This window comes from Rhynchophorus ferrugineus, unplaced genomic scaffold, assembly GCF_030347505.1.
Source record: "Rhynchophorus ferrugineus isolate W39M unplaced genomic scaffold, kcgeb_rfMv2 rfM4, whole genome shotgun sequence".
NCBI lineage: Eukaryota > Metazoa > Arthropoda > Insecta > Coleoptera > Curculionidae > Rhynchophorus > Rhynchophorus ferrugineus.
Genome location: NW_027472583.1, coordinates 49,905,493 through 49,930,915, shown reverse-complemented (window position 1 = coordinate 49,930,915; position 25,423 = coordinate 49,905,493). Strand labels below are relative to the sequence as shown.

The 25,423-nt window shown below is 32.1% G+C and overlaps 1 protein-coding gene across 11 annotated transcripts in view; it reads left to right on the top strand.

Moving 5' to 3' along the window:
• Fak (protein tyrosine kinase 2 Fak) overlaps window positions 1–25,423 on the top strand; it is a 97,103-nt gene that overhangs the window by 57,286 nt on the left and 14,394 nt on the right. For all 11 annotated transcript variants that reach the window (XM_076404203.1, XM_076404198.1, XM_076404197.1 and 8 more), the window contains exons 3-5: window positions 15,455–15,610; window positions 22,719–22,886; window positions 24,766–25,396. In XM_076404203.1, coding sequence (XP_076260318.1) covers window positions 15,455–15,610; window positions 22,719–22,886; window positions 24,766–25,396 — 955 coding nt within the window. The remainder of the gene's footprint in view (window positions 1–15,454; window positions 15,611–22,718; window positions 22,887–24,765; window positions 25,397–25,423) is intronic.

Genomic DNA, 25,423 nt, shown 5'->3' with positions numbered 1-25,423 from the left:
ATACAAAAATAATAATATAATTTTGTGACATATACAAAAATTTAATTACCAACAAAACAAATCTAAATTAATATTACTGTTCGGATTTTTTGAAGTCGGTTCAATGTTTTTGATAAAAATATTTAATTTTTATCTTTTTAGTGTTAGATATTTACCCAATAAATTATGCAGTTATTTATTTAAAATATTACAATGAGTAGTCAAATAAAGGTGCAGCCCCTATGAGCCTCATCCTCGCCGGGTATCGAACCCGCGGCCTCCGTTTCGGAGCTAAATTAAACTTTAACCTTCTTAAAAGCAATTTAAAAATCATCAGAAACAGCCGAACATAAAACTTCCTCCTTTTTCGAAGTAGGGTAATAAAAATCGTGTTCTATCTAAAATAGAAAACACAAAATAGAAAAATAGGAAGCACAAAATTTATTTTTCATCGCATTTTTAACTCGATATACTTTCCCAAGCACTGAATCAGTCTTCAGTATCCTTCATACCCTTTTATAATGAGAATTTTCGAGTTCCTTAAAATAGCCTTCAAGCGTAGACTCAATGCCATATTTTCAAGTTAGGAAAGAGAAAATAATCCAAAGAGGCAAATCCTGATGAATAGGGTGCTTGGCGATTTTACGGCCGTTTTTGTTGAATTACCCACTCAAACATTGCAGTATATTTTCCTGATACATCAGTTGCTTTTTCTTATTCCCAATGGAGTACAAATTAGTTTCTGCGTTTATATTAAATTCTATATAATAATAAAATGAATGAATAGATTTAATGAAAGTACCATTTGACACGAACTTTCCAGTCACACAGGCAATTTGCGGGCTTCATTTCAAATAAAATGCCGGTTTTTTGAAGTATCCCGGTTAGGGTTTTCGGAAAAAAGTAAACCGTTGGAACATACACTACTCAGAAGTAACAAGGTCTGGCGAATATAGCGGTGAAGCCGTATCTTATATGTAATTAGCCAGAGAGCTAAATGAGGAAAATTATTAATTATATTTATAAAATTTTAATAGTTATTTCCTAATATACCGCTTTTATAAAATCTGAATTTTTATAGATATATGGTGGTATTTTGGGTCGGTGGCAGATAAGCCCCTGACTTATTTGGAATATGGAAAAATCTTTATAATTGGCCATTGGCTAGAAGAGAAGGTGATTGGAAGATAGAGTATGCTTTCCTTTGGCACCTAAAATAGGGCGAATCGAGGGATTCTATTCCATTCACTACGATTCACAACTGTCGCAATTCGCAATAATTCGTAATTCAGGGAAGTCTAGATATAAAGATCCAAGTTAAAGATCGCCTTGGTTCCTTTATAATTACTGCAAATAAAGTAAATAGTGCAAAATAAAAATGTTTCATTAATTCGCAAGAAACTCTAGCTGAAATCGTCAGCTGTGAGCAACCAGTGCGCAAAGTGAATCATCAATAATAAACAAATAAAATGGCTCCAAACGCAGTTTGCTGCGGGAGCTATCGAAGAAGTTCTCAAACGACGAAGAGAGAACTAATTTTTTTGTCTTATATATTATATTTATATTTTAGGTATTTTTTCAAATGAAATAAAGTTACAGTTTTTTACAGTAATGCATTCTCATTTTCATTTTTTTGGCATATCCGAATTTTTTAAAAATAGTAACACTGTGCGATAGAAAAATATATTAGAGAAGACCCACACAAATCAATATCAAGTAAATCGGTTCTGTTCAATTTTAGACATCATGTCAAAGGTCTCGAAAAAAGTAGTTTCGAGAAGAACACGTTCATAGCTTCATTTTTAGATGCCGCGTCACAAAAAGAGCTATATCTCCAGAAATAATTTAATAAATAATAATTTAAAATTCTATATTACATTGACGGCTTAAGTTAAAATATAAAAGGTTTAAAAACAAAAACGTTCGTTTCACTTTGATTATGTCTGGACATCTGGCTCATCGACTCTTTGAGGTCTAACATATTGCCTTGTTTTTTGAACAACCAGGGCCATATCAGTCGCGCAATATAACTCCTCCCTCACCCAAAGAAATGATCAAAGGGAATTGCGTGATTGTTGTCCCATCTGAACAACTTATAGTTATATTAAAATTATTTGTGAATATTGCTTGTACGTTCATCGTAACTGAGTTACTTTGTTCCACTTTTGGTACTCTGAACTACAGCATCTGTCCAAATTCCAAGAGACTATATAAGTTCACATCAACTTCAATCCGCCTTTGTTGGCCTTATACCCTCAACTGCGAATAAACCAGGGCCATATCAGTCGCGCAATATAACTCCTCTCTCACCCAAAGAGACGATCAAAGGGAATTACATGATTGTTGTCCCATCTGAACAACTTATAGTTATATTAAAATTATTTGTGAATATTGCTTGTACGTTCATCGTAACTGAGTTACTTTGTTCCACCTTCGGTACTCTGAACTACAGCATCTGTCCAAATGCCAATAGACTATGTAAGTTCACATCAACTTCAATCTTCAATGCTAGGAATCCACGGCTTAGGGGTGTTTTTCAAAGCATAGATGGTTCCTAATTATAAGAGTTTATGGCTAGGTGACTTTATATAATCTTCAGTATACCTCTTGTGACCTTTCTGTAATATTTTTTAGTAACTGTATCAAGGAATGTTTCAAATATCTATTGATTGCCAATCCAATTGCGCCAGTTATGAAATATGAAGGAGTTTAAAACTATAAAACCTTTATTTTACTTTGAAAACTATTTTATTTAAAGAAATAAAGAGACATTCTCCTGAAGAAGCATGAGAAGCACCTGGTACAAAAACGATTTTGTGTTAATCTGTTCAAGATTTCTGTTTTATTTATTTATTTTTTAAATGTGTAAATTGTAGACAGTAATTTGTCACAACATCAACAACCTAAAATCATGAACTAAATCAGGCGAATATTATGGTAAATGTATTTCACTGATTTTTTCTGACGTACATTTTTAAGTTATACGATTACTAAAAAAGAAAATTAAAAAAAAAACGCCAAAAACTGTATAAACTTTTAAGTCAAGGATGGACAGAGACTATTGTCATCTCCTGAATGGTGGTTAATGTGATATCTAATCTTTATTCTATATTTTTGATTCTGAACGTGTTCTTTCCGGTATTTATAAACCTCATTGTACTCCACAAAATGCGAAATGTGTTTGGGAAAACCGATAGTTATCTCCTGCATAATCATGCATATTCCAGGACATCTAATAATAATACAAAATTAAAAGAAAATCGTACATAACACTTAGTCCGATGACTTCTTTGGCACCACACCAAAACGTATTTCTTCGTTGCCGATATCAAAAGGCTGCACCGCTGTTGGCCTACTGCCAAATCAGCCGCATCATTAAAAATAATACCTTTGTTTACTGTGACTGCTGACTCGATAATTCCACTCGCCTGCATTGTAATAGATATTCGGCTGTCCCCAAATAATGTCAGTGTTTGTATTGCTGCATTAAGTGATTGTTATTCGAAATTAAATTACGATAGGTTATTTAATACATTGTATCGATTTCATGGCTTGAAATGCATTTTATTATTCAATGTAATATTCCTGAACTACAGTTGTTTGTATCAGTGATCTTCCTAATTTCCTAAAGTAAGATTGTCGAAATATACTTTAACGGTTCTATTCTATCGATAAACTAGAGATAGATAAAACAGCCTAGGAATCAAATACGTTGAAGTATCAAATAAGTGTAAAGGTTTGATGTTATTAGTACTTTTAATTCACTGATTAATTTTTTTATGTAAACCAAATTTTCTCGCTAGTTTTTAGATCTATCGGGCTTCTAAGTAGAAGTTCAACTTCGGAAAAAGTAAATCACAATAATCCAGTTTTTTTTATCGGCAAAGACATTATCTTTGGAAACAGATTTACTGAAGAATACATCTTGTTTGCGTAATTTTGCATTTTCTTGCTGACTTTACGAATTACTTCAATATTTTAAATTTCAAATTACAAGACATTATTTAATTTAAGACAATTTGAGACAAAAGACACCAAATATCGTCATCGAAGCACGAATCTAGAATTAGATGCGTATTAGTTATTTGAAAATTGATTTCAGGACTTTGAAAGCAACAAACATGAACTGTTTGTGAATTCCTTAATAATCAGTTTGACTCAAATATCCTGCAAATGTCTAATTAAAACTCACTGAACAGCAAAACTATTTTGCACTAAAATTTTTAACTATTTTTTGTCAAAAATATTTTTTTGACGAAGAATTTTCCTGTCATGACATACTTGGTTTTGAAATTATTAAGTAGTTTAGGATCAACATATGTTTGTTATTAATATAACAATTAATGTCAATATGTGATTTGATTCCTAATATAAAAAGAAAGATTACAACAGAATCAATGTCAGAAATCACGCGGATTATAAAAATTACGTAACTTAGTTTTTATTTGGATTTTGATGTAAGATGTATACATACAATTATAGTTCCTTACTTATCATAAGATGCTGTTTCTTTCGTTATTTTAATAAACAATTATAGTCCGAAATATTTTAGTTTACTACAAAAGCCTAAAAAGTAACTAAAATAATCGTCAGAGGCCCGCTAAAATTTTCTATATCGTTTGTTTGGCCCAACTGATAATACGTTGTGCGACTTTGTATTATATAATTTTTATAAGATTTTTATAAACTCTCCGCTAAACAGTAGGATAATTTCACTATTTACCAAACTATATTTAAATTTTATTATAATCATGTCAAATGGTCATCACGTAGAAATCTAGAAGGTGAGCCATCATTTTTGGAATGCGTGTTATTGTGACATTTGCAACGCATAGCAAAAGGAAATAGACATGATTAAGGTTAATAAAGCAGGGAATAGATAAAATAATGAATGATAATTTAAATGGTAGGAGAAATATTATGACAAATTATCTTTACTCTGCAAAGTAACACCGTATAACTGCCCTTACAAGCTCATTTCATTTCATAAATTTTCCTCCTCAATCCCTTTTTAAATGAAAGCTTTTACTGCTGACTCGCAGAGGTTAGAGCTGTTTAAGTCGGGTTGCTTTTTATCAGAAAATATGCTCGCACTGAGCCCTATAACTGATGTTTTACTTTTTTACATTGCTGATTTTAACGTATAATCTTCTAAAAACACTATATTAAAGCAGACTAAATTAACGATTATTCTGGAATTTCCATCATCCATGTATATTGTGAACAGAGCTGCAGTGTTCTTAAAAACTTTCATGAAACGTGTCCAAACGCTCAAAGACGTATCCGAAATTATCATTCTTATATTATTTCATATATTTAATCGCTGGATTGATTTTAATAAAAACTTAAGTTGTGTGTTTGTGAATTCGAGAATAGTTTAGATTCATAACCGGGCCCGGTAGATGGCGCTGCGTTAGGTTTCCAAGATTATTTATCTTTTGAACTTTGTTCGATTATAGGGATATATCACAGCAAAATCACTAATTGGGTATTATTATGCTAATCTTATAGTATTTGTTTTATTTACGAAATTAATTAGTCCATCCAAACAAAAAGCCAATCTTCCTGCAAGACAACGTCTATTGGATCTGCTAGTAGTTTTATATTTCTGATAGTTCATGCCAATAAGAAAATTGTTAAAAATTTAAGATGCTATAAGTCCTTAAGATGGTCCCAATCATTTAGGTAATATCTTAACAAAAGACAGTGTACTGTGATCAGAGCTGCGGATGAAAACAGCAGGAAGGTTGGGTAAATAGATTAACGATCAAAGTATGTTAATAAATATAATGCTGGAGTTGTTAACATTTTAATGAAAATTGGTTGAGCATGCCTGAAGGAGTGACACTTAAGATATTTTTAATGATTCACTACTAAAAATTTCTTTATTTATTTCTGCGTTTAGGAACTGTCTTTTAATAAACTGCATTTTATTTCTGCAAGTCATTTTCTTATTATTTTGCTGAATATAACGCATAACATTTATTCATGGTATGGGTTTATATCCCGCAGTCCCAAATCAGTGACGCATAAGTCATCGAAAATTCTTCATCGTAGTCGGTAATTTAAAAATGTAAATATTCGGTTCCTTTTTCACATGTTTGTAATTAAAACCACTTGCCTACGTAAAACAAATCATATTAAATCATGTGAAATGTATAAAATCATGTCAAAAATATTATCAAATATAATTTATTTTAACATTATAGTGCTTCTAAAAACTACTGTTAATTATACAGCCACAATAGTTTATAGGTTAGAATTATAACCTCTTATCACTATTGGTTTCAAGAGTTTTTCATACATCTGACAAGCGGATGACTTTGACAGGCTCATTCATTGACGTGTTCGAACTTATCAAACAGCATCGTGTCTCTTTTTAACTGTAATAAAATGAGAAGGAAAATATTATCTGATTGTAAAACGAATTTACAAATTGCGGCAGGCAATACATTAAACATTTTGATGACGTATGTTCACAGCAACTTTGGATAGACTATACGTATACGTTAACAGTGGGCACCATTTTAACTTTTCATTTCTCACACCGCTCACTCAAATTCGGAAATTAAAATACAAATTATTTCAAAATCCAACTTATTCGCAATTCTCAAAAGCTACACCTAAAATGTTTTTGAGAATTTTCATTAAACTAATAACTGGTAGAAATTTGCATTTCGGAAAATTCATCAATAAATTGGAGGAACTATTAAGTTTATTTTTATTTTGCTATTTTTTCCACTATAAAAAGGTATTTATTATAAAAAAAACTATAAAATTGTATATAATATATATCAATTAAAATATTTTCCAAACATTTTGTTGAAACTCTTCGCATCTTTCAAGCAACATGACATGTCAACATGATATCATCTCGAAAAATCTTAGAATAGATCAGAAGGCATATGACAGAACTTCCCATCCGAACCGCATCAGAGTTGCCATTCATTGCAACATTTTTCACAACTTTTGCAACGGAACTCCATTTGGATCTTCTCCACCACATGTAAACGTCTGGAAACAATTGATTCATCAACTGCTAAACTTTCTGAGAGTAATTTGAGAGTTTGATGTGAATTTTTGTCCAATAAGTCGTGCAATTACTTATCTTCGAACTTTATTGGTCCTCTGAATTGCTCTTAATCGTTGACATCAAAATTACCACTTCTAAATCGGTAAAATCAAAACTGACAATGAGAATATCACGGAACGTCATATTTCACTTGAAATTTTTTGAAAAACGAAGGAGAGCAATAAAATTTCCTGCAATAATACCAATATCTATATATATTTTTCTATAATATATTCTTTTCACGAAATATAGCATGTATATATGAAATATAAGAATATTAAAATAGTTTTTTTTTAACATTTCTGTGAAATGATATTAACGTAATTATGAACCAAATAAACACAAAGAATATTTGATTGAAAAACTTGGCAACTATAAAAGGACATGCTTGTTTTACCGTTGACTATTTGATGTATCTATTCGAGATATCTTTGGTATTTCCTTGTAGGTATACAATGGACTAGGATGTTTTTTTGACATGCGAAGGTTTTTTTTTAAACAAACGTGTCACTTACGCAACCTTGTCTTATCTATTTATATTCCGATCATATTCCACGGTTTTAATTTCAAATACATTTATGCACCAGAACAATTAACAAAGAAATGTACAGATTTGGTAATGGTCAATGTTTCGACACTAACCGTTTATTCGTCAGTGTTTGTTATGGTATACGTTTCTATTTTAGTGCCCTGTACTTGAGTTTAAAAGAATGTCTTCTAATCAGGTAGTAGAGGGTTGCCTTTTATATTTCGGAATTGTGCTAAACTAATATTGTTGGATGTTTGTTGGGAGCTATTGAGAATAATTGATAAACAATCAACAATATAATATTCGGCCTTTCAAAATCGATTAACATATTGATAGATGTTGATTTAAATAATGAGTGTGCGGCTTATCGATGCCAGAATTTATTTTGAAACAGTGTATTATTGACTATCAATACATGCTTAACAAAATAGATCATTCTCCACCACAACAAGCAACTCATTGCATAGTCATAAATTAGTAACTAATACATCCCACAATGGGTTAACCAGTATAACAGCAACCTTTAGGCGAATTTTATTCAAGATAAGTAAACAATAGATAATATAGCCCTTTTGTAGCGTTTACATGAATACCACTTAATCGTAGAATTAAAATTCTATTATTTGAGAATTAAATAATAAAATGTTTAAATGAAATGTTTTTAATGAAAAATGTTTAGTGTGCTGAAGTTTTGTCGTGGAGTATATGTTTAAAAGTCACTAGAATGGCATAAATAGGACAACACTTAGAATAATGCACTCATTATCACATCGCATCTGATATATTTATTCTGATATTATTGTTTACAATAAAAATGATTTATGATAATTTTAGTACGGGTTTTAATCAAATAAATCATCGGTCATCAGACATATAATATAGGTGCGTTTTTACCTTGTACATAATCCTTATGTAAGATGTATTTATTTATTATCATCTATTATGTATGAAATTGTGTAACGAGATGTTGCAAAATACTACTGGTATGTTTATTCCGACATATTTCAGATAAGGAACTACTATTTTGGTTTATTTATCTCAAATTTAGTATACATATATAGATAATACGATGTATTAAACACCTAAAAAGATTAATAATTGCGTAATTATACTGTAATGTACTTAAGTGCTTAATTACTAAATGTATAAAGATTTCTGATTGGTGATGTTACTAATATTTAGTACCGTTTTCGACCATTATGCTGTAAGAGGATGACTTTTTTGCAACAATATGTAACAAATGGGGCTAAAGTCCCGCTATCATTTTGTTTGCGTGCCATCTTGGTTATGTGACGTTTAGCTCAGTTTCGCTTTAACCATTGTGTTTTGTAGACGTCCAAACTTTATTATGGATAAATATACGTCACAAGAACAAGAAGAAATAGTGACAATATTTATTTAAAATAAACGTTTCATTATTGCCACTCAAGGGAAATTGCATCAGAAATATCCTAATACTCCAGTGCCTCACAAAACCACAATTTATCGTTTCATAGCAAACAGGCCTCGTTCTGGAAGAAAACGGACGTCTCGTAACGCTGATAATGTGGCTCTGGTGCGCGATAGTGTTGCAGTCTCCAAAAACATCAATTTGGAAACGTGGTTCCCACTTATAACATTTCTGCACGCAGTTTAAGATGAATTTTGAGAACTAATTTGAAAATTTTCCCGTACAATTAGTCCAAAAATTGCTACCGAGAGATCCTGATCAACGAGTTGAGTACAGTAATGCAATCCTAAGGCTGTCTGGTGGAATTGAAGATTTTTCGTCTAAATTAATAATGATCGAAGAAGCCCATTTTCTTCTTAGTGGCCACATCAATAAGCAGAACAGTCAGTTTTGCATTCACTAAAATCAACTGTATGATGTGGTATTCATGCTGGAAACATCATTGATCCCTATTTTTTTGAAAATGACCAAAGTGTTGCAGTTACTGTTACTGCTGAATGGTACCAAGACATGACAATTTTCTTGTGTCTGTAATGAAAGAGCAATGACGGACATGTGGTTTCAGAAAGATGAGGCCACAGCACACATAGCCCGTTCAACAATTCAATTATTGAATGACGTTTTTCCACGAAGACAAATTTCGCGAAGTGGCGATTTAGCATGGCCAGCCAGATCCCCGGATTTAACAGCCCCAGACTTTTTCTTATGGAGTTATTTAAAATCAAAAGTTTATGTGAATAAGCCCCAAATGATTCAACATTTTAAAGATAATATTCGTCACGAAATTGAAAAAATTCATCCTTAGACGTTGCTGGATGTCATGAAAAATGCCTTAAAAAGATCCGAAAGTTGTATAGCGAATCGCGGTCACCATTTAGCCGATATAATGTTTCAATCATAACGAAAAAAAAATGTAAGGGCCAAGTAAACTTTTTATGAAAACCCAACTTACTTATCTTGTCTTTGAGTAAAGTTGTAGGCAATTAAAATGGTAGCGAGACTTTTGCCCCATATTGTGGTTCAATTTGTTCAAATGATATCGGTACGCATCTGAAGTAATAGTTTCATTCGGTTTTGATACAACATACATACAAACTTCGAGTGTATACTCACCAGACATTCGCCTTTTGATTACCACTAGTTCAGGTTGATGCCCCATGATTTGGTCCGAAGTGTGCAAATGCTGCCATAAAAATAATATATAACAGTATTAATACACATAATACCAATTCAATTAATACATTTTTCTCATTAAATACCTTTTTAAAGTTAAAAAATTATCAGAATACATGCAAGCATCTAACAATTATAATGAATCTTCGGACACATGATGCACCGTGATGAAACTAATAGCACACATTTTCCTTGACCTATTATTTGAAAAACAGATTAACGGTAATATAATCGAGAAGGAGTATTTTACAATAATTCATTGCATAATTTCACACGCTATGAAAAATATCAATAAATCAGAGAACAAGAAAACCGGTCAGCGCAAGAATGCACATAGCTCATAACAAACGTTCGATATGTATTGTATATCTGATTTGGTGAGCAATACCTTGAGAAATAATTTTGAAATAGTTAAATAGCTTTAATTATACTGGACTTAGTTAACTATAAAAATATGATAAGTGATATTTTCTTGGCCAATGTACTAGCTTGTTCAATGAGTACAGGGCAATGAAACGGAAATAAAAAAGAGGATTAAAAGTTCTAAAAATTCTAAAAGTTCTAAAGAGTCTAGTTTACACCGCTCCATATCCTTCCTTTTGATTCAGAAACATGATGGTAGAATATTCCATCTATAGTAATGAAATCCTTTGAATTATTTTAAAAGCCGCTATCGTATATATTTTTATGTAATTTTTTTTTTGTTGGTATTAATTGTTGTTGTCAATTTATGATACAACTTGATTATGTTTTTTTGGGTGCTTGCGTATAATTTGGTCATCAATATCTATTTGCACAAATATCACGAAGTATCAGTGTAGTGACCGATCAGATCGATACAAATCTTGAATTTAACTAACTCCGTTTAATACTTTTGACAAAATTTAAGACAAAATCGAATACTGCAAACAAACTAATGGTGACGTTAAAACGCTGCATCAATATTGTGTCAACTTAGCGACAAAAAAATTTAATTGAAAAAAACTCCTTTCAGCGGATTTTTTAAATTATCAATTCCTGATAGAATGTGCTAAAAAAGTCCACTTACAAGTACTTACAAGCGAGATTTTGCACTGAGTTTGGAATATATATATATATATATATATATATATATATATATATATATATATATATATATATATATACCATATATATATGTCATATATATATATATATATATATGTTTGTCGCATACTTTCTAGACACGCTGAAGGTTTGCACTCAGATTTGCAGAGCTATTTCAGCCTTATTTGCTATCCAATTAGATCAAATTACTTATAGCCCGTCCAATAAAACAGCCAATGACGTCAGCAATGTTGCCGCATTGACTTGAAAGTTAGTTTACATTTGCCGGTTTATAACCTCCAATTATTATCACTAATGTTACATAGGCAACATAGTCCACCAGTATCAATTCAAATCGAATTTTAAAGGCTGATTCAGTTACATGTTCCTACCCATCAGATAATAATATATTTCAATATTATATTAGCAATATACATGTGATTCACTATTCAGATTGGGTGGCGCTATTTTATGACAATATCCTTACTATAGTCAGCGTCGCCATATTTAACACCAACCCGAGCATTGCTATCGTTTGCAACAGTTACCTTGATACAACCACGATTTTTCGGACAGTATATGCTTTATCTATTTTATTTATTTTTAAATTTATAGTCTTCGTAATAGACAGTATCATGCAACATTTATAAATAGATATAAAAGCAGTAGTGAAGTATACATGAGCAAATACATAAATAGATTGGTTTAGTAAGGGTAACACTGACAGAGTTATATAAAATAGTTAAAAGGACAACAGAAATATGGTAGTCAAATATCACATTGAAAGCCAAGAATATGGAGGAATCTATAGCCCGTACAATAAAACAGACAATGCACGAACATAAACATTAATACTTACCTAAAGTAAAGTCAGTGCCGAGCTACAAATTAGATTTGCTTTGTTCGTAATTTAATTTTGTGTATGTCAGAAAATTATATTATTATTTTTGTATTGTTTAGGCTCGGCACCGACTTCAAACTGATCAGCTGGTAATAGTTAAAATACGTGTATTAGATAGATTAAATAAGTTTTTTTGTTTATTTTTATTTAGTTATTACAACGATTATTATGTACATATTTTATTTTAAAAGGTTTTTGTTGTTGGCAAGTTTGATTATTTTTTACTTTTTAGTGAGTTCCTTATTTATTTTTTGAAGCTGATTCAATTTTTTTGATAAAAATATTTTATTTTCTCATTTTAATGTTAGATATTTACTCAATAAATTACGCAGTTATTTTATTAAATATTACAATGGGTAGCCCAAGTAAATTACAGCCCGTAAGAGGAAAAATAGGAATAAAGAAACAATAATTGAAAATAAGGATCGTTTCAGGCCCTTGGGTCCGCTACCTAATCTAGATGATTTGTCAAATGTTCCAATCAAACTAGAACAAAAATAGTTGCTGCCCTGTTGGGAATCCATGATCTCCGCGTATGAGCTCAACGCAAACTGATTAAAAAAGGCTTCGAACCAATCACATAAAATCAAATGTCATAATATTTACACGTAAGTAATGTTTCCAACATGCAACAAGACGTGCTATATTGCATGGAGTTATTTTATTTATATTTAGTCTATCCTCTGTATAATGTACAGTAATATAGGATGATCCTTCGTTAGGCTTAACACTAAACTTCCTAATGAGGAATACTTTCACTCATGAAGAATATTGTAACGAAGTTCGTATTCATCTTGCATATTGCAGAACGGAAATTCTGGTTTAGCGTTCCGCAAACCCACATGTTACGTCAGAGAATAATGGCATTGAAAATGCATTAGAATAAATGTGGACTGTGCTACAAAAACAAGATAACTGATTTTTTGTTATCAATATTAGATAATTTAGAATATTTTATTTCCAACAGGATGAAGCTATCAGTTCTTTTGCAAACGTTCATTGGTCGATACGCAGAAGTAGTTTGATACCGTTTTTTTTTTATAGAATTGTTTTAAAAACCAATGTTGCCCATCAATCATCCGTCGAGCTATTGATTAAATGAAATTATGAACAATTAACAGACTAAGCTGATACATAACTGAAATTGTCTTTCATGAATAAATTATTCTCTGGAATAAGCCAAAAATTATTTTAAAATATTCACAGGTGTTTCAAGAGTAAGTTGCTTAAAGCAATAGTTTTTCCAATGAAATATATACTTATTTTACATACAATATATAACGATCAAATTGGTTATTAATTTATTTAGCACTTGTTTGAATCTAGAATAATTATGACCCAACGTTTTTTTTATATATAACCTGATCGATATGCACAAGAATGCTCAAGTTTATGGGAAACCCACGTGTTTAACTTATTTGCATATACCCGATTTCTTCAGACAACCCGTCACCTCTGAAAATCCGTTATTGTGGGAGTACAAAGCATAAAAATCCATCCTCTACGTACATTTGTCCAACGGCCGAATACTTCTGCGTTCGTTACTCCAGTGAAAATCCATCATCTGTTAACGAATGTAAAAAATATTTTCGCATGACAAATAGATAAAATTAGAACAAACCCATCGCCAACGGCGTGTCCTTTCTTAGTCAAGGCTAACTATTGCGTTACTTTAATTTTTTTCTAATATTTAATGAATCAGATTTAGTGAATATACAGTGTATATAGAAAACCGACAGAAGAATACCAGATGTACCGGAAAGTCGGTACCGGTTTTTCAAACACATGTCATTTTATTCTACTGGTATTTATTACTTTTCTTATTTAATCACAAAAATGCGGCGGAAAGTCATCGTTTGTTGATAAAAACTTACGGTGTTCATGCTCTAACCGTAAAAACATGTGAGGCGTGGTTTCGAAAATGGTGATTTCGATGTGCACGACACAGAACGTTCTGGTAGACCAAAAAAGTTTGATGATGCGAAACTGCAAGAGTTTTTTAAATGTGGTCCAATAAATGATTAGCAACCAATTACTAGCAATACGGAAAATTCAAAAGATGGTAAGATAGGTGCCCCATCATCTGAATGACAGCAAAAATGGAAAATCAAAAAATCATCTGTGAAATTATATTTCTTCATTTCTGCATCGAATAGTAACGGTTGATGATAAGTGGATATATTTTGAAAACCCAAAGAGAAAGCATCTTTGTTATCCAACCAGAGTGGCGTAGTGTATTACGAACTGTTGAAACCTGCTGAAACAGTTAATAGTGATCGCTACAGACAACAAATGATCAATTTGAACCATGCATCGATCGAAAAATGTCCAGAATGGGACCGAATGCACGGAAGTGATTTTATAACACAATAACGCGGCGTCTCATAAAACAAAACTGGCCAAGGAAGTGTTGAAAGCACTTGGATAGGACATTTTATGGCACCCGCCACAATCTCCAGGCCTTATTCTGTCCGACTATCAACTTTTCGCATCAATGGAACATGCGCTTGTAGAGCGACACTTCGCCAATTTCGAAGAAGTTAGAAAATGGCTCGATGAATGGTTTTGCTCAAAGGACAAACAGTTTTTTTGGGATGGCATCCACAAATTGCCTAAAAAACGGGCAAGATGTATAGAATTGTAGCGATATTGAGGCATGTCGAATTTTACATCGTGGAATAACGGTCTACAAAATACCCAGAAATATAATCCCAGATGTTGAACACGGGCGGAGTGCCAGCAGCGCCAACTAGAACCCGATAACGAATAGCTGGCAACCCCTAGACGTTTATCTGGGATGTTATTGAGGAGTATTTCCATTCATTCAGTACTCGACCATCGTTTGGTTTAGACGTGCCACCATCGACTGTCCAAGCCTCGTCTCCAGGTAACACCGCTGCGCTAGCCTTTTTTTTATCATTTGTATTTTTACATTATTATATTACTTCAATAAATAACGGTCACATAATGTAAACACCACTGTTTCATTTCGTTTTACCTCCATTCACCGAGCCACATCTAATTTACCCTAAAGAATCAAATCACCAATACTTTGAATAAATAAAATTTTCCATTGTCTTGAAAATTATGTTATGCTAACATTCCCACTATAAATAAAATGGATGCTGTTTGTATTTTATAAATTTTTAAAATGTAATCTTACATTCTACACAAGTTTTCTAAATAACTACATTCTACACAATTATTTTTCTATATAACGTATACTCAGAATAATGGCAAACCAATGAATTAAACCATGGTACTAATTAAATTACCTTTTTTCAGGTCCATTTGCCAAATGGAGGCTTTAATGTCATTCGGTATGGAGACAGTATCGACATTAAAGGCATTATATCCACCGTGACTGAACGACTTTCGACTGGTGAAAGAGATTACAAAGGACTTTACGCTATGAGACTCACTAGACCGCCTTCCGGAGATGTAAGTACTGCTAATAAACGTTTAGAATATTTACAAAAATTCAATTAGCTTTTGGATTGGAAGTTTTTACCAATTTATGAATCACTACTGTCAACTTTCATGGACAAACCCTATTTAGCTAACTTAATGAAACCGTTAATAGTGTAAACCCTATTAACGGTTTCATTAAGTTTTAACAGCTCATAGCATACGCAACCAAGCTAATACATTAGGAGGCATGTCTATTCGGTTTTGCATGAACATGTGGTCCCCATATTTTTTTTCGCTTTATCCACTGATTGGTCATTGACAATACAATGCAAGAAATCTTTCTAATTTTGCCGTTAAAACATGTTCATTTAACACATGACCAAACACCTTGGCTGTCTCTTGGCTTCCATTTATAGGGCAGAAAATATCCAAGCTTTTGGATCATTCCTATATTCTTCAATCGAGTGGAAATGGTTTCTTGTGTTATTTTCAACAATTCTGCATATTCTTATTGCATTTTACATTTGTCATCATCGAGTAATACCTTTAAATCTTAGTCTTCAAATTTTTGTTCTTGTCCAGAACGCTCTTTGTCTTCGGTATCACAATTACCACTTTTGATTATGGTTGGGTATTTGCCGTAAATGCGATTTACTTGGTATAAATTCAGAAATTTTCAAAAAAAATTGTTCACACTTTCAAAAGTGAAACCTGTTAAGTAAGGTTTCAACATGATGTTGGTTAGAAATGTACCCGATGCCATTTAATACACAGTAACGCCATCTGTTGTAAATCCTTTAAAATTAAACAATTACTTAAAAACAAGTTTATTCAAATGCAAACGCCTACTTTCCTTACCTGTTTAGTTTTAACCTTCTAAATTAGATAAAAATGTACATTTTTTTAAATTTGGGATTTTTATGATTCCAAATAAGGATTCTCAATGTTTATAACTAGACAGTCACAAAATTTATGTTGAAAAATAAACAACAACGTATATAATCTTGCCAATATTTTCCTGTATTTTCTATGACCATTTACCTTCTCTTAGGTACCAGGTGTGCCGGTAATTATTTTTCGCTGAAAATGCGCCAGTCACAATGGATAATTAAAAAAGTATATTTATCTAAAGTATTGGCCATTTGATTCCATATATTTTGTCAGATTTCAGAACAGTTTGTGCTTTGAACTAAACCACTGTTTGTCTTCAAAATCGGTGCTGGTGTGGAGCAGTGCGTGCCCTATCGAGGCAAGAAGATGGACCTGATTGGTCTGGAAAATACTTCAGATGGTATAAAACGATGATCAATCAAGAATTTTATCCAATCTTAAAGTGTATTGTGGATGTTTTTCCATTAACATATAGTTCAAATTGATCGTTTGTTGTCGGTAGGATTAGTATTAATTGTTTCTCCAGGTTTCAACATTTTCTAATATACGACACCAACCTGATCCGAAGGGACACAGAGCATGATCTCTTGCAACGTCAACTTCTTCGCATCTTCTTCTGATTGTAACATTCCACAGTCTGACTAGCACCAGCAGTTCGTAACAGAGAACACCCTTATGGCCCACCAGACACATTAGAATACATTTCAATTGAATGCTATATTTTTCAACGATATACTGGGTTTTCAGGATCTACTCATGATTACGTTTGGAATTCACTTAGTAAATATTAGATTTTAGAGATAATCAGTGAAAATATTCATACGTTCACCTAGATTGTGTCCAGTCAGCGTCATGAAACTCACATTCCAATTTTTTAATGTGTTCCCATTTGGTTCAAATAGGCTCTTAATCTCCAAGATAGAGTGCAAAAATGAAGTAATACGACGATTGCTATTTATATTTTGAGTTTTGGAAAATACTAAGTATCGTTAGGCTCCATTTGACGTTTCCAATTGGAAGTTTGAACTTTTCAACCATAATCTTCTTCAGAGCACTTTATCATTTGGGCACAACGTGTATTGTATACAATGACTTGAAAATATTGTATCAGTGCAAAAATTCAGTTAATTCGTGAATATTTTCGTTCGATGATTTTTTACGACTTTCCACATCATTTCACACCATTACGTCATCAATAAGATTTAATTTGTTGAAGAAGAAAGTGTTATGAACATTACTTCAAGCGCATACAAAATTGCATTAATCATCATGAAGAATACTTTGAAAAACAATAAAGCCAAATCCGTTAATATATTACTATTTTCATTATTAGACTCAAAATGTAGATAGCAACCCTTATACATATAAGTAATCTGATTTCTGATCTACAATAATATAATTTGGAGTTACAATTATAGTTCAAGTTAAATCAATTAAATAATATTATATAATATTATTTAATAATTAATTATATATTTAATATTTACCTTTTTAGTGCGAATGACAACTTATGATTAATGAAAACAGAAGAAAGAATTTAGCTAGCCATGTAAAACAAATATTTATTTATTGAATAATACTGCCTTTTATTTGTCCTTGTCGATTTAGATTATGAAATTCATATGAATCGTGTTAATAATCATCTATTGTCGACAAAATAGTTATGGCATACATTTCAGATAATTATTTATTGTAATTTCGACAAACATATGAGTTACATAAAAGCGAGAAGAAAGTTTCGAAAGAAATCAATATTTAAATATTTCGTATCAGCATTATCCTCGCTTTGTAGATGGTATATATAAGTATACAGATTTGCACTTAATTAAACAACCCTTCCTCCCCTTAATTTTAACTGCTGTTAACTCCAAGAAATTGTCAACACAATCGTAGACGAGAACAAGCGATTTTCCTATCGCATACTAGAGCCCAAACAAAAGAAAGAAATCCGGCTGTATTCCAGTATCTAACCGATTTATAAAAGTATGGCATACAAAATCTGTCAATTGGTGCATAACTTTAAATATACTGAATGATAAAGCATGAGAAACTTGAGTGTGGATACATGAAGATGAGAGAATCTCTAACATGTTAAAAACAGTAAACAATATAAAAACTTATTAATTCTCCAGCCATAAGGCTTTCCTGCTATATCATGAGGAGTGCTGGAAACTTCAACATCTGTATCAGGGAAAATTATATCGGTCAACGAGTGTGTAGCATCATATTGAATGCCATGTTTGTTTTATAATATACTATTCTGTTTATAATAACTTCTCCCATAAATGTATCCACTATTACGTTGAAAAGCAGTGTAGAGACGGACTTATCGAACACGGGCAGATGTCAGTGATGTGAGTTTAATAAATCAATTTGCACGATTTTGCACAAAATTAAGAAGAAGAAGAACTAAGAACCGAAATGCATGAAAAAGATTAGCAATTTTTAGGGAACATGTTCAACTTCCAAAGGTTTCCACACTTAATACGTTCCTCCATCAGCTAGCGTAGCACAAGAATCTACGGAATCTCCTTGGAGTCTAAAACCCGCCTGTTCTTCTCGGTTTGTCTCCTCATGTGCCCCTAAGGTGTCATTTGTATGAATGACACGTGAAGCCATTGAGACAATGTTTCACCACCAGCCGTCATTTAGTCGACTCAGCGGTCTTATCTCACTTTAATTTTTATTGACGCTCGCAATTATGGCTCATCATCAGGAAATGAAGTTTCTGGAATGTTAATTACTGACAGAATTCCTAAACCATGTAGCTTGTCATAATTAAGCTGCATGAGTGCCTACCATCTGTAAGCATTGGTATAGCTATATTTTATATCGAACTGGTAGATATACTTTAGTAACATATTGAACATTGCAAACAAGATTGTTTTAAAATGCCTAAAAATGCTGAAAACTTACAAGTCGTCTATATGCCACAATTCGACTTTAACACGAAAAGTGGTCTACGCACTAATACCTTCCCAGTGCCCTTTACTTATACATTTTAGAAACTGAGACTACTAAGATTTCGAAAAATTTTTTCTAGTGCACCTGTATAACATAAACATTACCATTCAAATTTGTCTTCTGAATCAGATTCAGAACTAAATTCCAGTTTACTCATTATTTCATTATCGTTATTCATCATGTCCAGTATTAGATTATTTAGGCTTGTGTCAACTTGGATTCCAACGGAGTAATGAAGCCGCTAGTCTTTTTTTGGACACCTGAGGGACATTGATACCGTACTATTTCATATAATTCTTTCTGAAATGATAAAAACAGCATCGTATAGGAACTTATGCAAACAATTATTTCTTAGAATAATCGATAATTATTTGGCTACTGTCCTCAGTAAAGTTCCAGCAAGAAAAACGAACCTAAAAATATTTACAAGCAAGTCAATCAGACGAATATATTAATACCACTGTTTATTCATAGTATTATTCAAGGAAGCTGGCTCAAAGCTGAATTATGGACGAACAAATTCTTAAATTTATCAATTTTTTTTTATTAATTGAATCTTACACTTGATATCCTTAGTATTATCTTAATTTACAATTAATTTATATATATATATATATATATATATATATATATATATATATATATATATATATATATATATATATATATATAAGCTAAAGTTAAAAATTCAGTTAATACTTGCGTGTGGTTTGATACTTTATTTTGGGTGCGTTGAATTACTAGTTCGCTTGATGTCTTAGTGCAACCCCATATTTGGTCCAAATTGGCTTTATGTTTGACTGATAAACCAATCTCTTTGATTTTAGGTCAAGTTAAGAGTATGTTCCGACTAACCAGTACAGTTGCTTGGCTTTGAGTCTAATCTGCTCTGCTTTTTATCTAACGTGATATTTCCAATTTAACCTACCATCGAAATATATTCCGAGGTATTTAGTTGATTCTGTTTGAAGAATCGGGCATCCATCAAGTGATATAATTAGGTTTTTGTCATTTCGCCGCAACGCAAAATTAACATGGGCAGATTTGGAGCTGTTAAGCTGTATTTTCCAGTCTCTAGTCCAATTGTAGATTTTATTGACCTCTACTTGTGCTTTTTCTACAGCCTTAGACAGAAATACATCTTTTGCCATAATAACTGTGTAGTCGGCAAATGTTCCAAGGACTGTTTCTTTTGTTGTTGGGACATCAAAACACTACCCTGTTGAACTCCAGCCGAAATAGGTAATTAGGTGTTGAGAAAGCCCCCCGAAGATATGATTTCAGCAGTAGACAGTAATTCTTCGGTAGCAATTTGCTCATTTTGTTTGTTAATACCCAGTCAAAAGCTTGTGAGGCGTCCAGGAATATTACAGGGCAAATATTTTCTTCGAATGCCTTTTCAACAATCGCTGTTACTCTGTGCACTTGGTCGATAGTCCAGTAATGATTTCGAAATCCAAACTGGAAAACTGGTATTTCTATAAATAGTTTAATACGTTTTAACAGCAGTTTCTCAAATAATTTTGATATCGCAGATAGCAGCAAAATTGGTTTATAATATCCAACTTGTTCTGCCGATTTGTCAGGTATTTTCTCAATGAGAATTTTATAAGAAGTTACTTTGGACATACTGAATACAAATTTGCACCAATCTTTCTATTCGCAATCATTCTAGCTTGACCTTCGTATGTCTTATTAACTATTGTAGTTCATATACCGATCATTAACAATTAATGTATTTAAATTTCTTTCATATATTTATTTACATATGTATTGGCCCAAATCTGACCAGTAAAGTAGCCCATACGTTACTACTTATTTCATCATATACTCTTTAACTTTAAATTTTTTATTCCCCTAATTTACTATTAACCACTTGTTCAGTGTAGATTTAAACAGTTTTATACATTTATCTGTAATAACCATTATATTAAACCATAACTCCAATACCATAGCTATTTATTATTCCATATATTTTCATATATTATATATTTTATTTATTTAATAATATATTCATTTGCATTCATTATAATTTATTTACGAGTTACGAGTATAAACCTTTTTAATATTCCACATTAACCATTGCGGTTCATAGACCATTCATCCTAGAATCTCTAATACCAAGAGATTATTTAAATATTAATAACCATGCAGGAACACAAGTTAAGAATCCCACGTCATATAATTATGAATCAGAAATACTGCAATTTAAAAATATCAGGCTTATAGACCAATTTTAAAGGATTTACATCAGATGGTGCTACTATGCATTAAATTGCATCATCATTTGTAACCAGCTTCGTGCTGAAACCTCACTAGCAGGCTTCACATTTCAGTATCTGTTATTTCGCCGAAGTGTGAATAAAACATTTTTTTTCAGTGCGTCGAAAATGTTTAAATTTGTACCGACTCGTAATCGTATTTGGGGAAAGTTGGAAATCAACTATTTTACTTCTTGAGGACAAAGGCGGCTGACGATCACCGAATGCTGTGCGACGCTTAAGACAATGTTGCAGAGCCGGTGAAAACACTTGCAAATATTAAAATGGGCGCAAACTAACGCGCCGTATTATCCAGACTTTTCTCCTTTTGATGGAACTACTTGTTCCAACATATGAGTCGTGACCTGTTTGGGCGATGCTTCACTTTTTATAAAGAAAATGAGCCGATTAGTGGATATCCTCAAAAGATACATCGTTCTTTCATACTGTTCAGAGTATATTTTGAATGAAATACATTGTACCTAATATTTTCAAAGAGGGAATGTTTTATCCGATAGTTACGTATGCCCAAAGGACATTCAGAGATATAGCATCAAAAATACTTTTAATATGATCAAAGTCAGAAGATCCAGGACAATTAGTATCCCAGATTGACCTCTGATGATAAATGTATTTTGCACATATTCCTTAACTGCTACTTACACTTGACTAAATTGTGCAATTACTTTTGCTACGCATTTAATTTGCGATGTTTAAATTACATTATCTGCGAAAGTGTAAAAAATACCAACTCACAAAACCACATCACCATATCTCCTTATCTCTTTTTATGGTTAATAATGAAGAATCATAAAAGGCAAATAATTATAATTCAGAGAATACGTTGGTTTAATTTGTAGAGGATATCACAAGTTATAATAAATATAAAACAGAAATTTTTTAACGTTTATTTCTTCTAATATATAAAATAATTTAATTAAAGCTTGACTTTTAATTTAAATATCGTTTTTTTGTTGTTGTTGGATAACAATATGTCTCCAATGTTATAATTAACTTTTCAGATCTATTGGTTACATCAGGACATAACAATGCAACAGGTGTATGAAAAATACCTTAAAAAACATCCGAATGCTGAATGGCGCTACGACCTCAGAATTAGATACATCCCAACGAATCTACGAAAACTGTACGAAAAGGATAAAGTGACTTTCCACTACTATTACGACCAGGTAATAATTCATTATGTGGTCTATCTAAAGCAGCAGTGAACTCACGTCATCTGAATTTATGACGTCAAAACATATAACGTTATGACGACATTTAATTTATTTTATAATATATAAAATATGTATATATAAAATGTTATAAAATATAATATATTTTAACATTACAGTCCATCTAATGCATATATTATCAAAGGACTTAAACTACAGTTAATTTAACAGCCACAATAGTTTGTACGTTATAGTTATTCGATTATATTTACTGTTATATAACTCTTGTCTAAACCACCTATGGTATCCTCTGGAGGCTTAATCCACCTAACAAATAATTGTACACCCAAGTAATATATTTTATTTTCATTAGTGAGCATATTTATATTTTTATATACAAATCTTATTGCCTTCGTTACTGTCTTTTCTTGTCAAGTCATTTTGATATCATTGTATTTCTCCTTAATTTCTTCGTTACTACCTGTGTACATTTTTCTTGATAAAAAAAATTTAATCACTGCATTCTCCCTAATGTATTCGCCATATCTGCAAAACAGTTATTATTCATTCTCTCCTCGTACATTTTAAACATATACTCATATGTTCTGAACAAATACATACGTATCTATGCACAAAATCAATCACACTCTACAAACGATTTTATAAGCTTATCTTATATTAAGTATATACTCACCTTTAGTTGCTTCCATTCTCACCATCCTGTCCTGGTATTATTGAATCATAATCCCACCTTCAGAAAGATTCATTCATTCACTGTCATATTTTGAGCTACTAGTCAAGTCAATAACTAAGCTGTTAATTCCAATCTAACACTAGTTCACAATTCCACCATTTGTTAATTTCTTCTAATGGAGTTCATCCATACCGAAAGGTGTTATTGTAGATAATCCTTACCACGTATCTAAACAGTTTTCTATTAAAAAATTATATTATAAAAAAGTATTATGATTTGCAAAACCTAACCAAATGTTATTCTAATGTTTTCCTTTTTCCATCAACTTTTGTTATATTTACACTCTTTTTATTAGCGTCTTGCCAAGGGTGTCCTAATGTTCAATTTTGAAATACCTATATGTATATACTAATTGGAATGACAAGTCTCCCTTAATTTTATTATATACTTTTATAATTGTATTCATTTGTTGCATTGGACCTCTTCGTGGATTATCTTTATTAAATCCTATGTTTCCTAACACTGTTTGAGTGGATGGTTAATATACCTCAAAGAGCTGCATATATCCAAGTTTTCTATGGGTACTTTTCATACTAAAAGTGTTTTATGAATTGCATTAAATTATATTTATGTTAAAAAAACTACTCACCGTTTTTATACATTTCATAAATTTAATCTCACATAACATCAAAGTAGGTAGATTTTTTTAGGTAAATCCTTAATTATGTTATTGTTTTTTTTTTGAGAGATTATAGTCATAATAATATTCAGTGCAGCTGCAAAACCATAAAAACCCTTAAGCAGCTTAATATTTAATAGTATCATTACTTACCTCTCTATCGTAGTATACTGGTAAGAACAGTCCCTCATTACCTCGTTCCTGTTCGAAGTTTTTGATTAGAGACGTAATCTGTTTCTATTATCACTAATGTTTTGAAGAATTTTACAGGCATTTGACAACCGAATGACTTACAGACTCATCGGTTACATGTTCAAACGTATCACACTAATCCGCAACATATCTCTTTTTAACTAGAATACAATCAGAAAGAAAACTTTGTCTGCTGTTCAAAACGAATTTACAAAATGCAATAGCAATATTGCAATGTTGCAATACATTATACATATTGATGAGGAGAGTTCATTGTTACTTTGGATAGGCCCTACGTCACAGTTCTTTACCCAATTAATTGCTTATAGGTTCGAAGCGACTATCACTCTGATTTGTACAAAAAAGTCGACCAAGACGTAGCCGTACAACTTTGCTGTTTAGAAATACGTAAATACTTGAAAGACATGCCCCCTTGTAGCCTAGACAAAAAATCGACACTGGAATACGTAGATCGCGAGGTGGGCATGCAAAAATTCATCCCCTCCAGTATGCTAGAGAAGATCAAATCAAAATCGCTGAAGAAGAGCATCCAGGCCCATTTTAAAAAGTACGGACACCTCACCGAGTTCGAGTGCATGAACCAGTACATGAGGATCATCAAGGAGAACAGTAACTACGATCAGGAGATATTCAAGGTCGATTATGGAAGCAGCTTTACTGTACCCGTCGAGTTGGTAATAGGGCCATACATAGGAATTTGTTGCATTGGCGCCTCCACAAGCAAAAGTATTGACTTCAATCACATTCAAGCTATCCAGACATTGGTGAGCGATTGCGAGGAACACTCGAAGGCAACGCTGCAGTTGAAGGTGGCCACAACTCAGGAGGTGTTGTTCTTCACGTGTCCCAACGTGGACGTTGCTGAAAGTTTAGCGGATTTAATTGATGGTTATTGTAAGCTGCATTCAGGAACAGATAACTCAATTTGGAACAAAAAAGGTATTTTTATGCATTATCTATAATTTC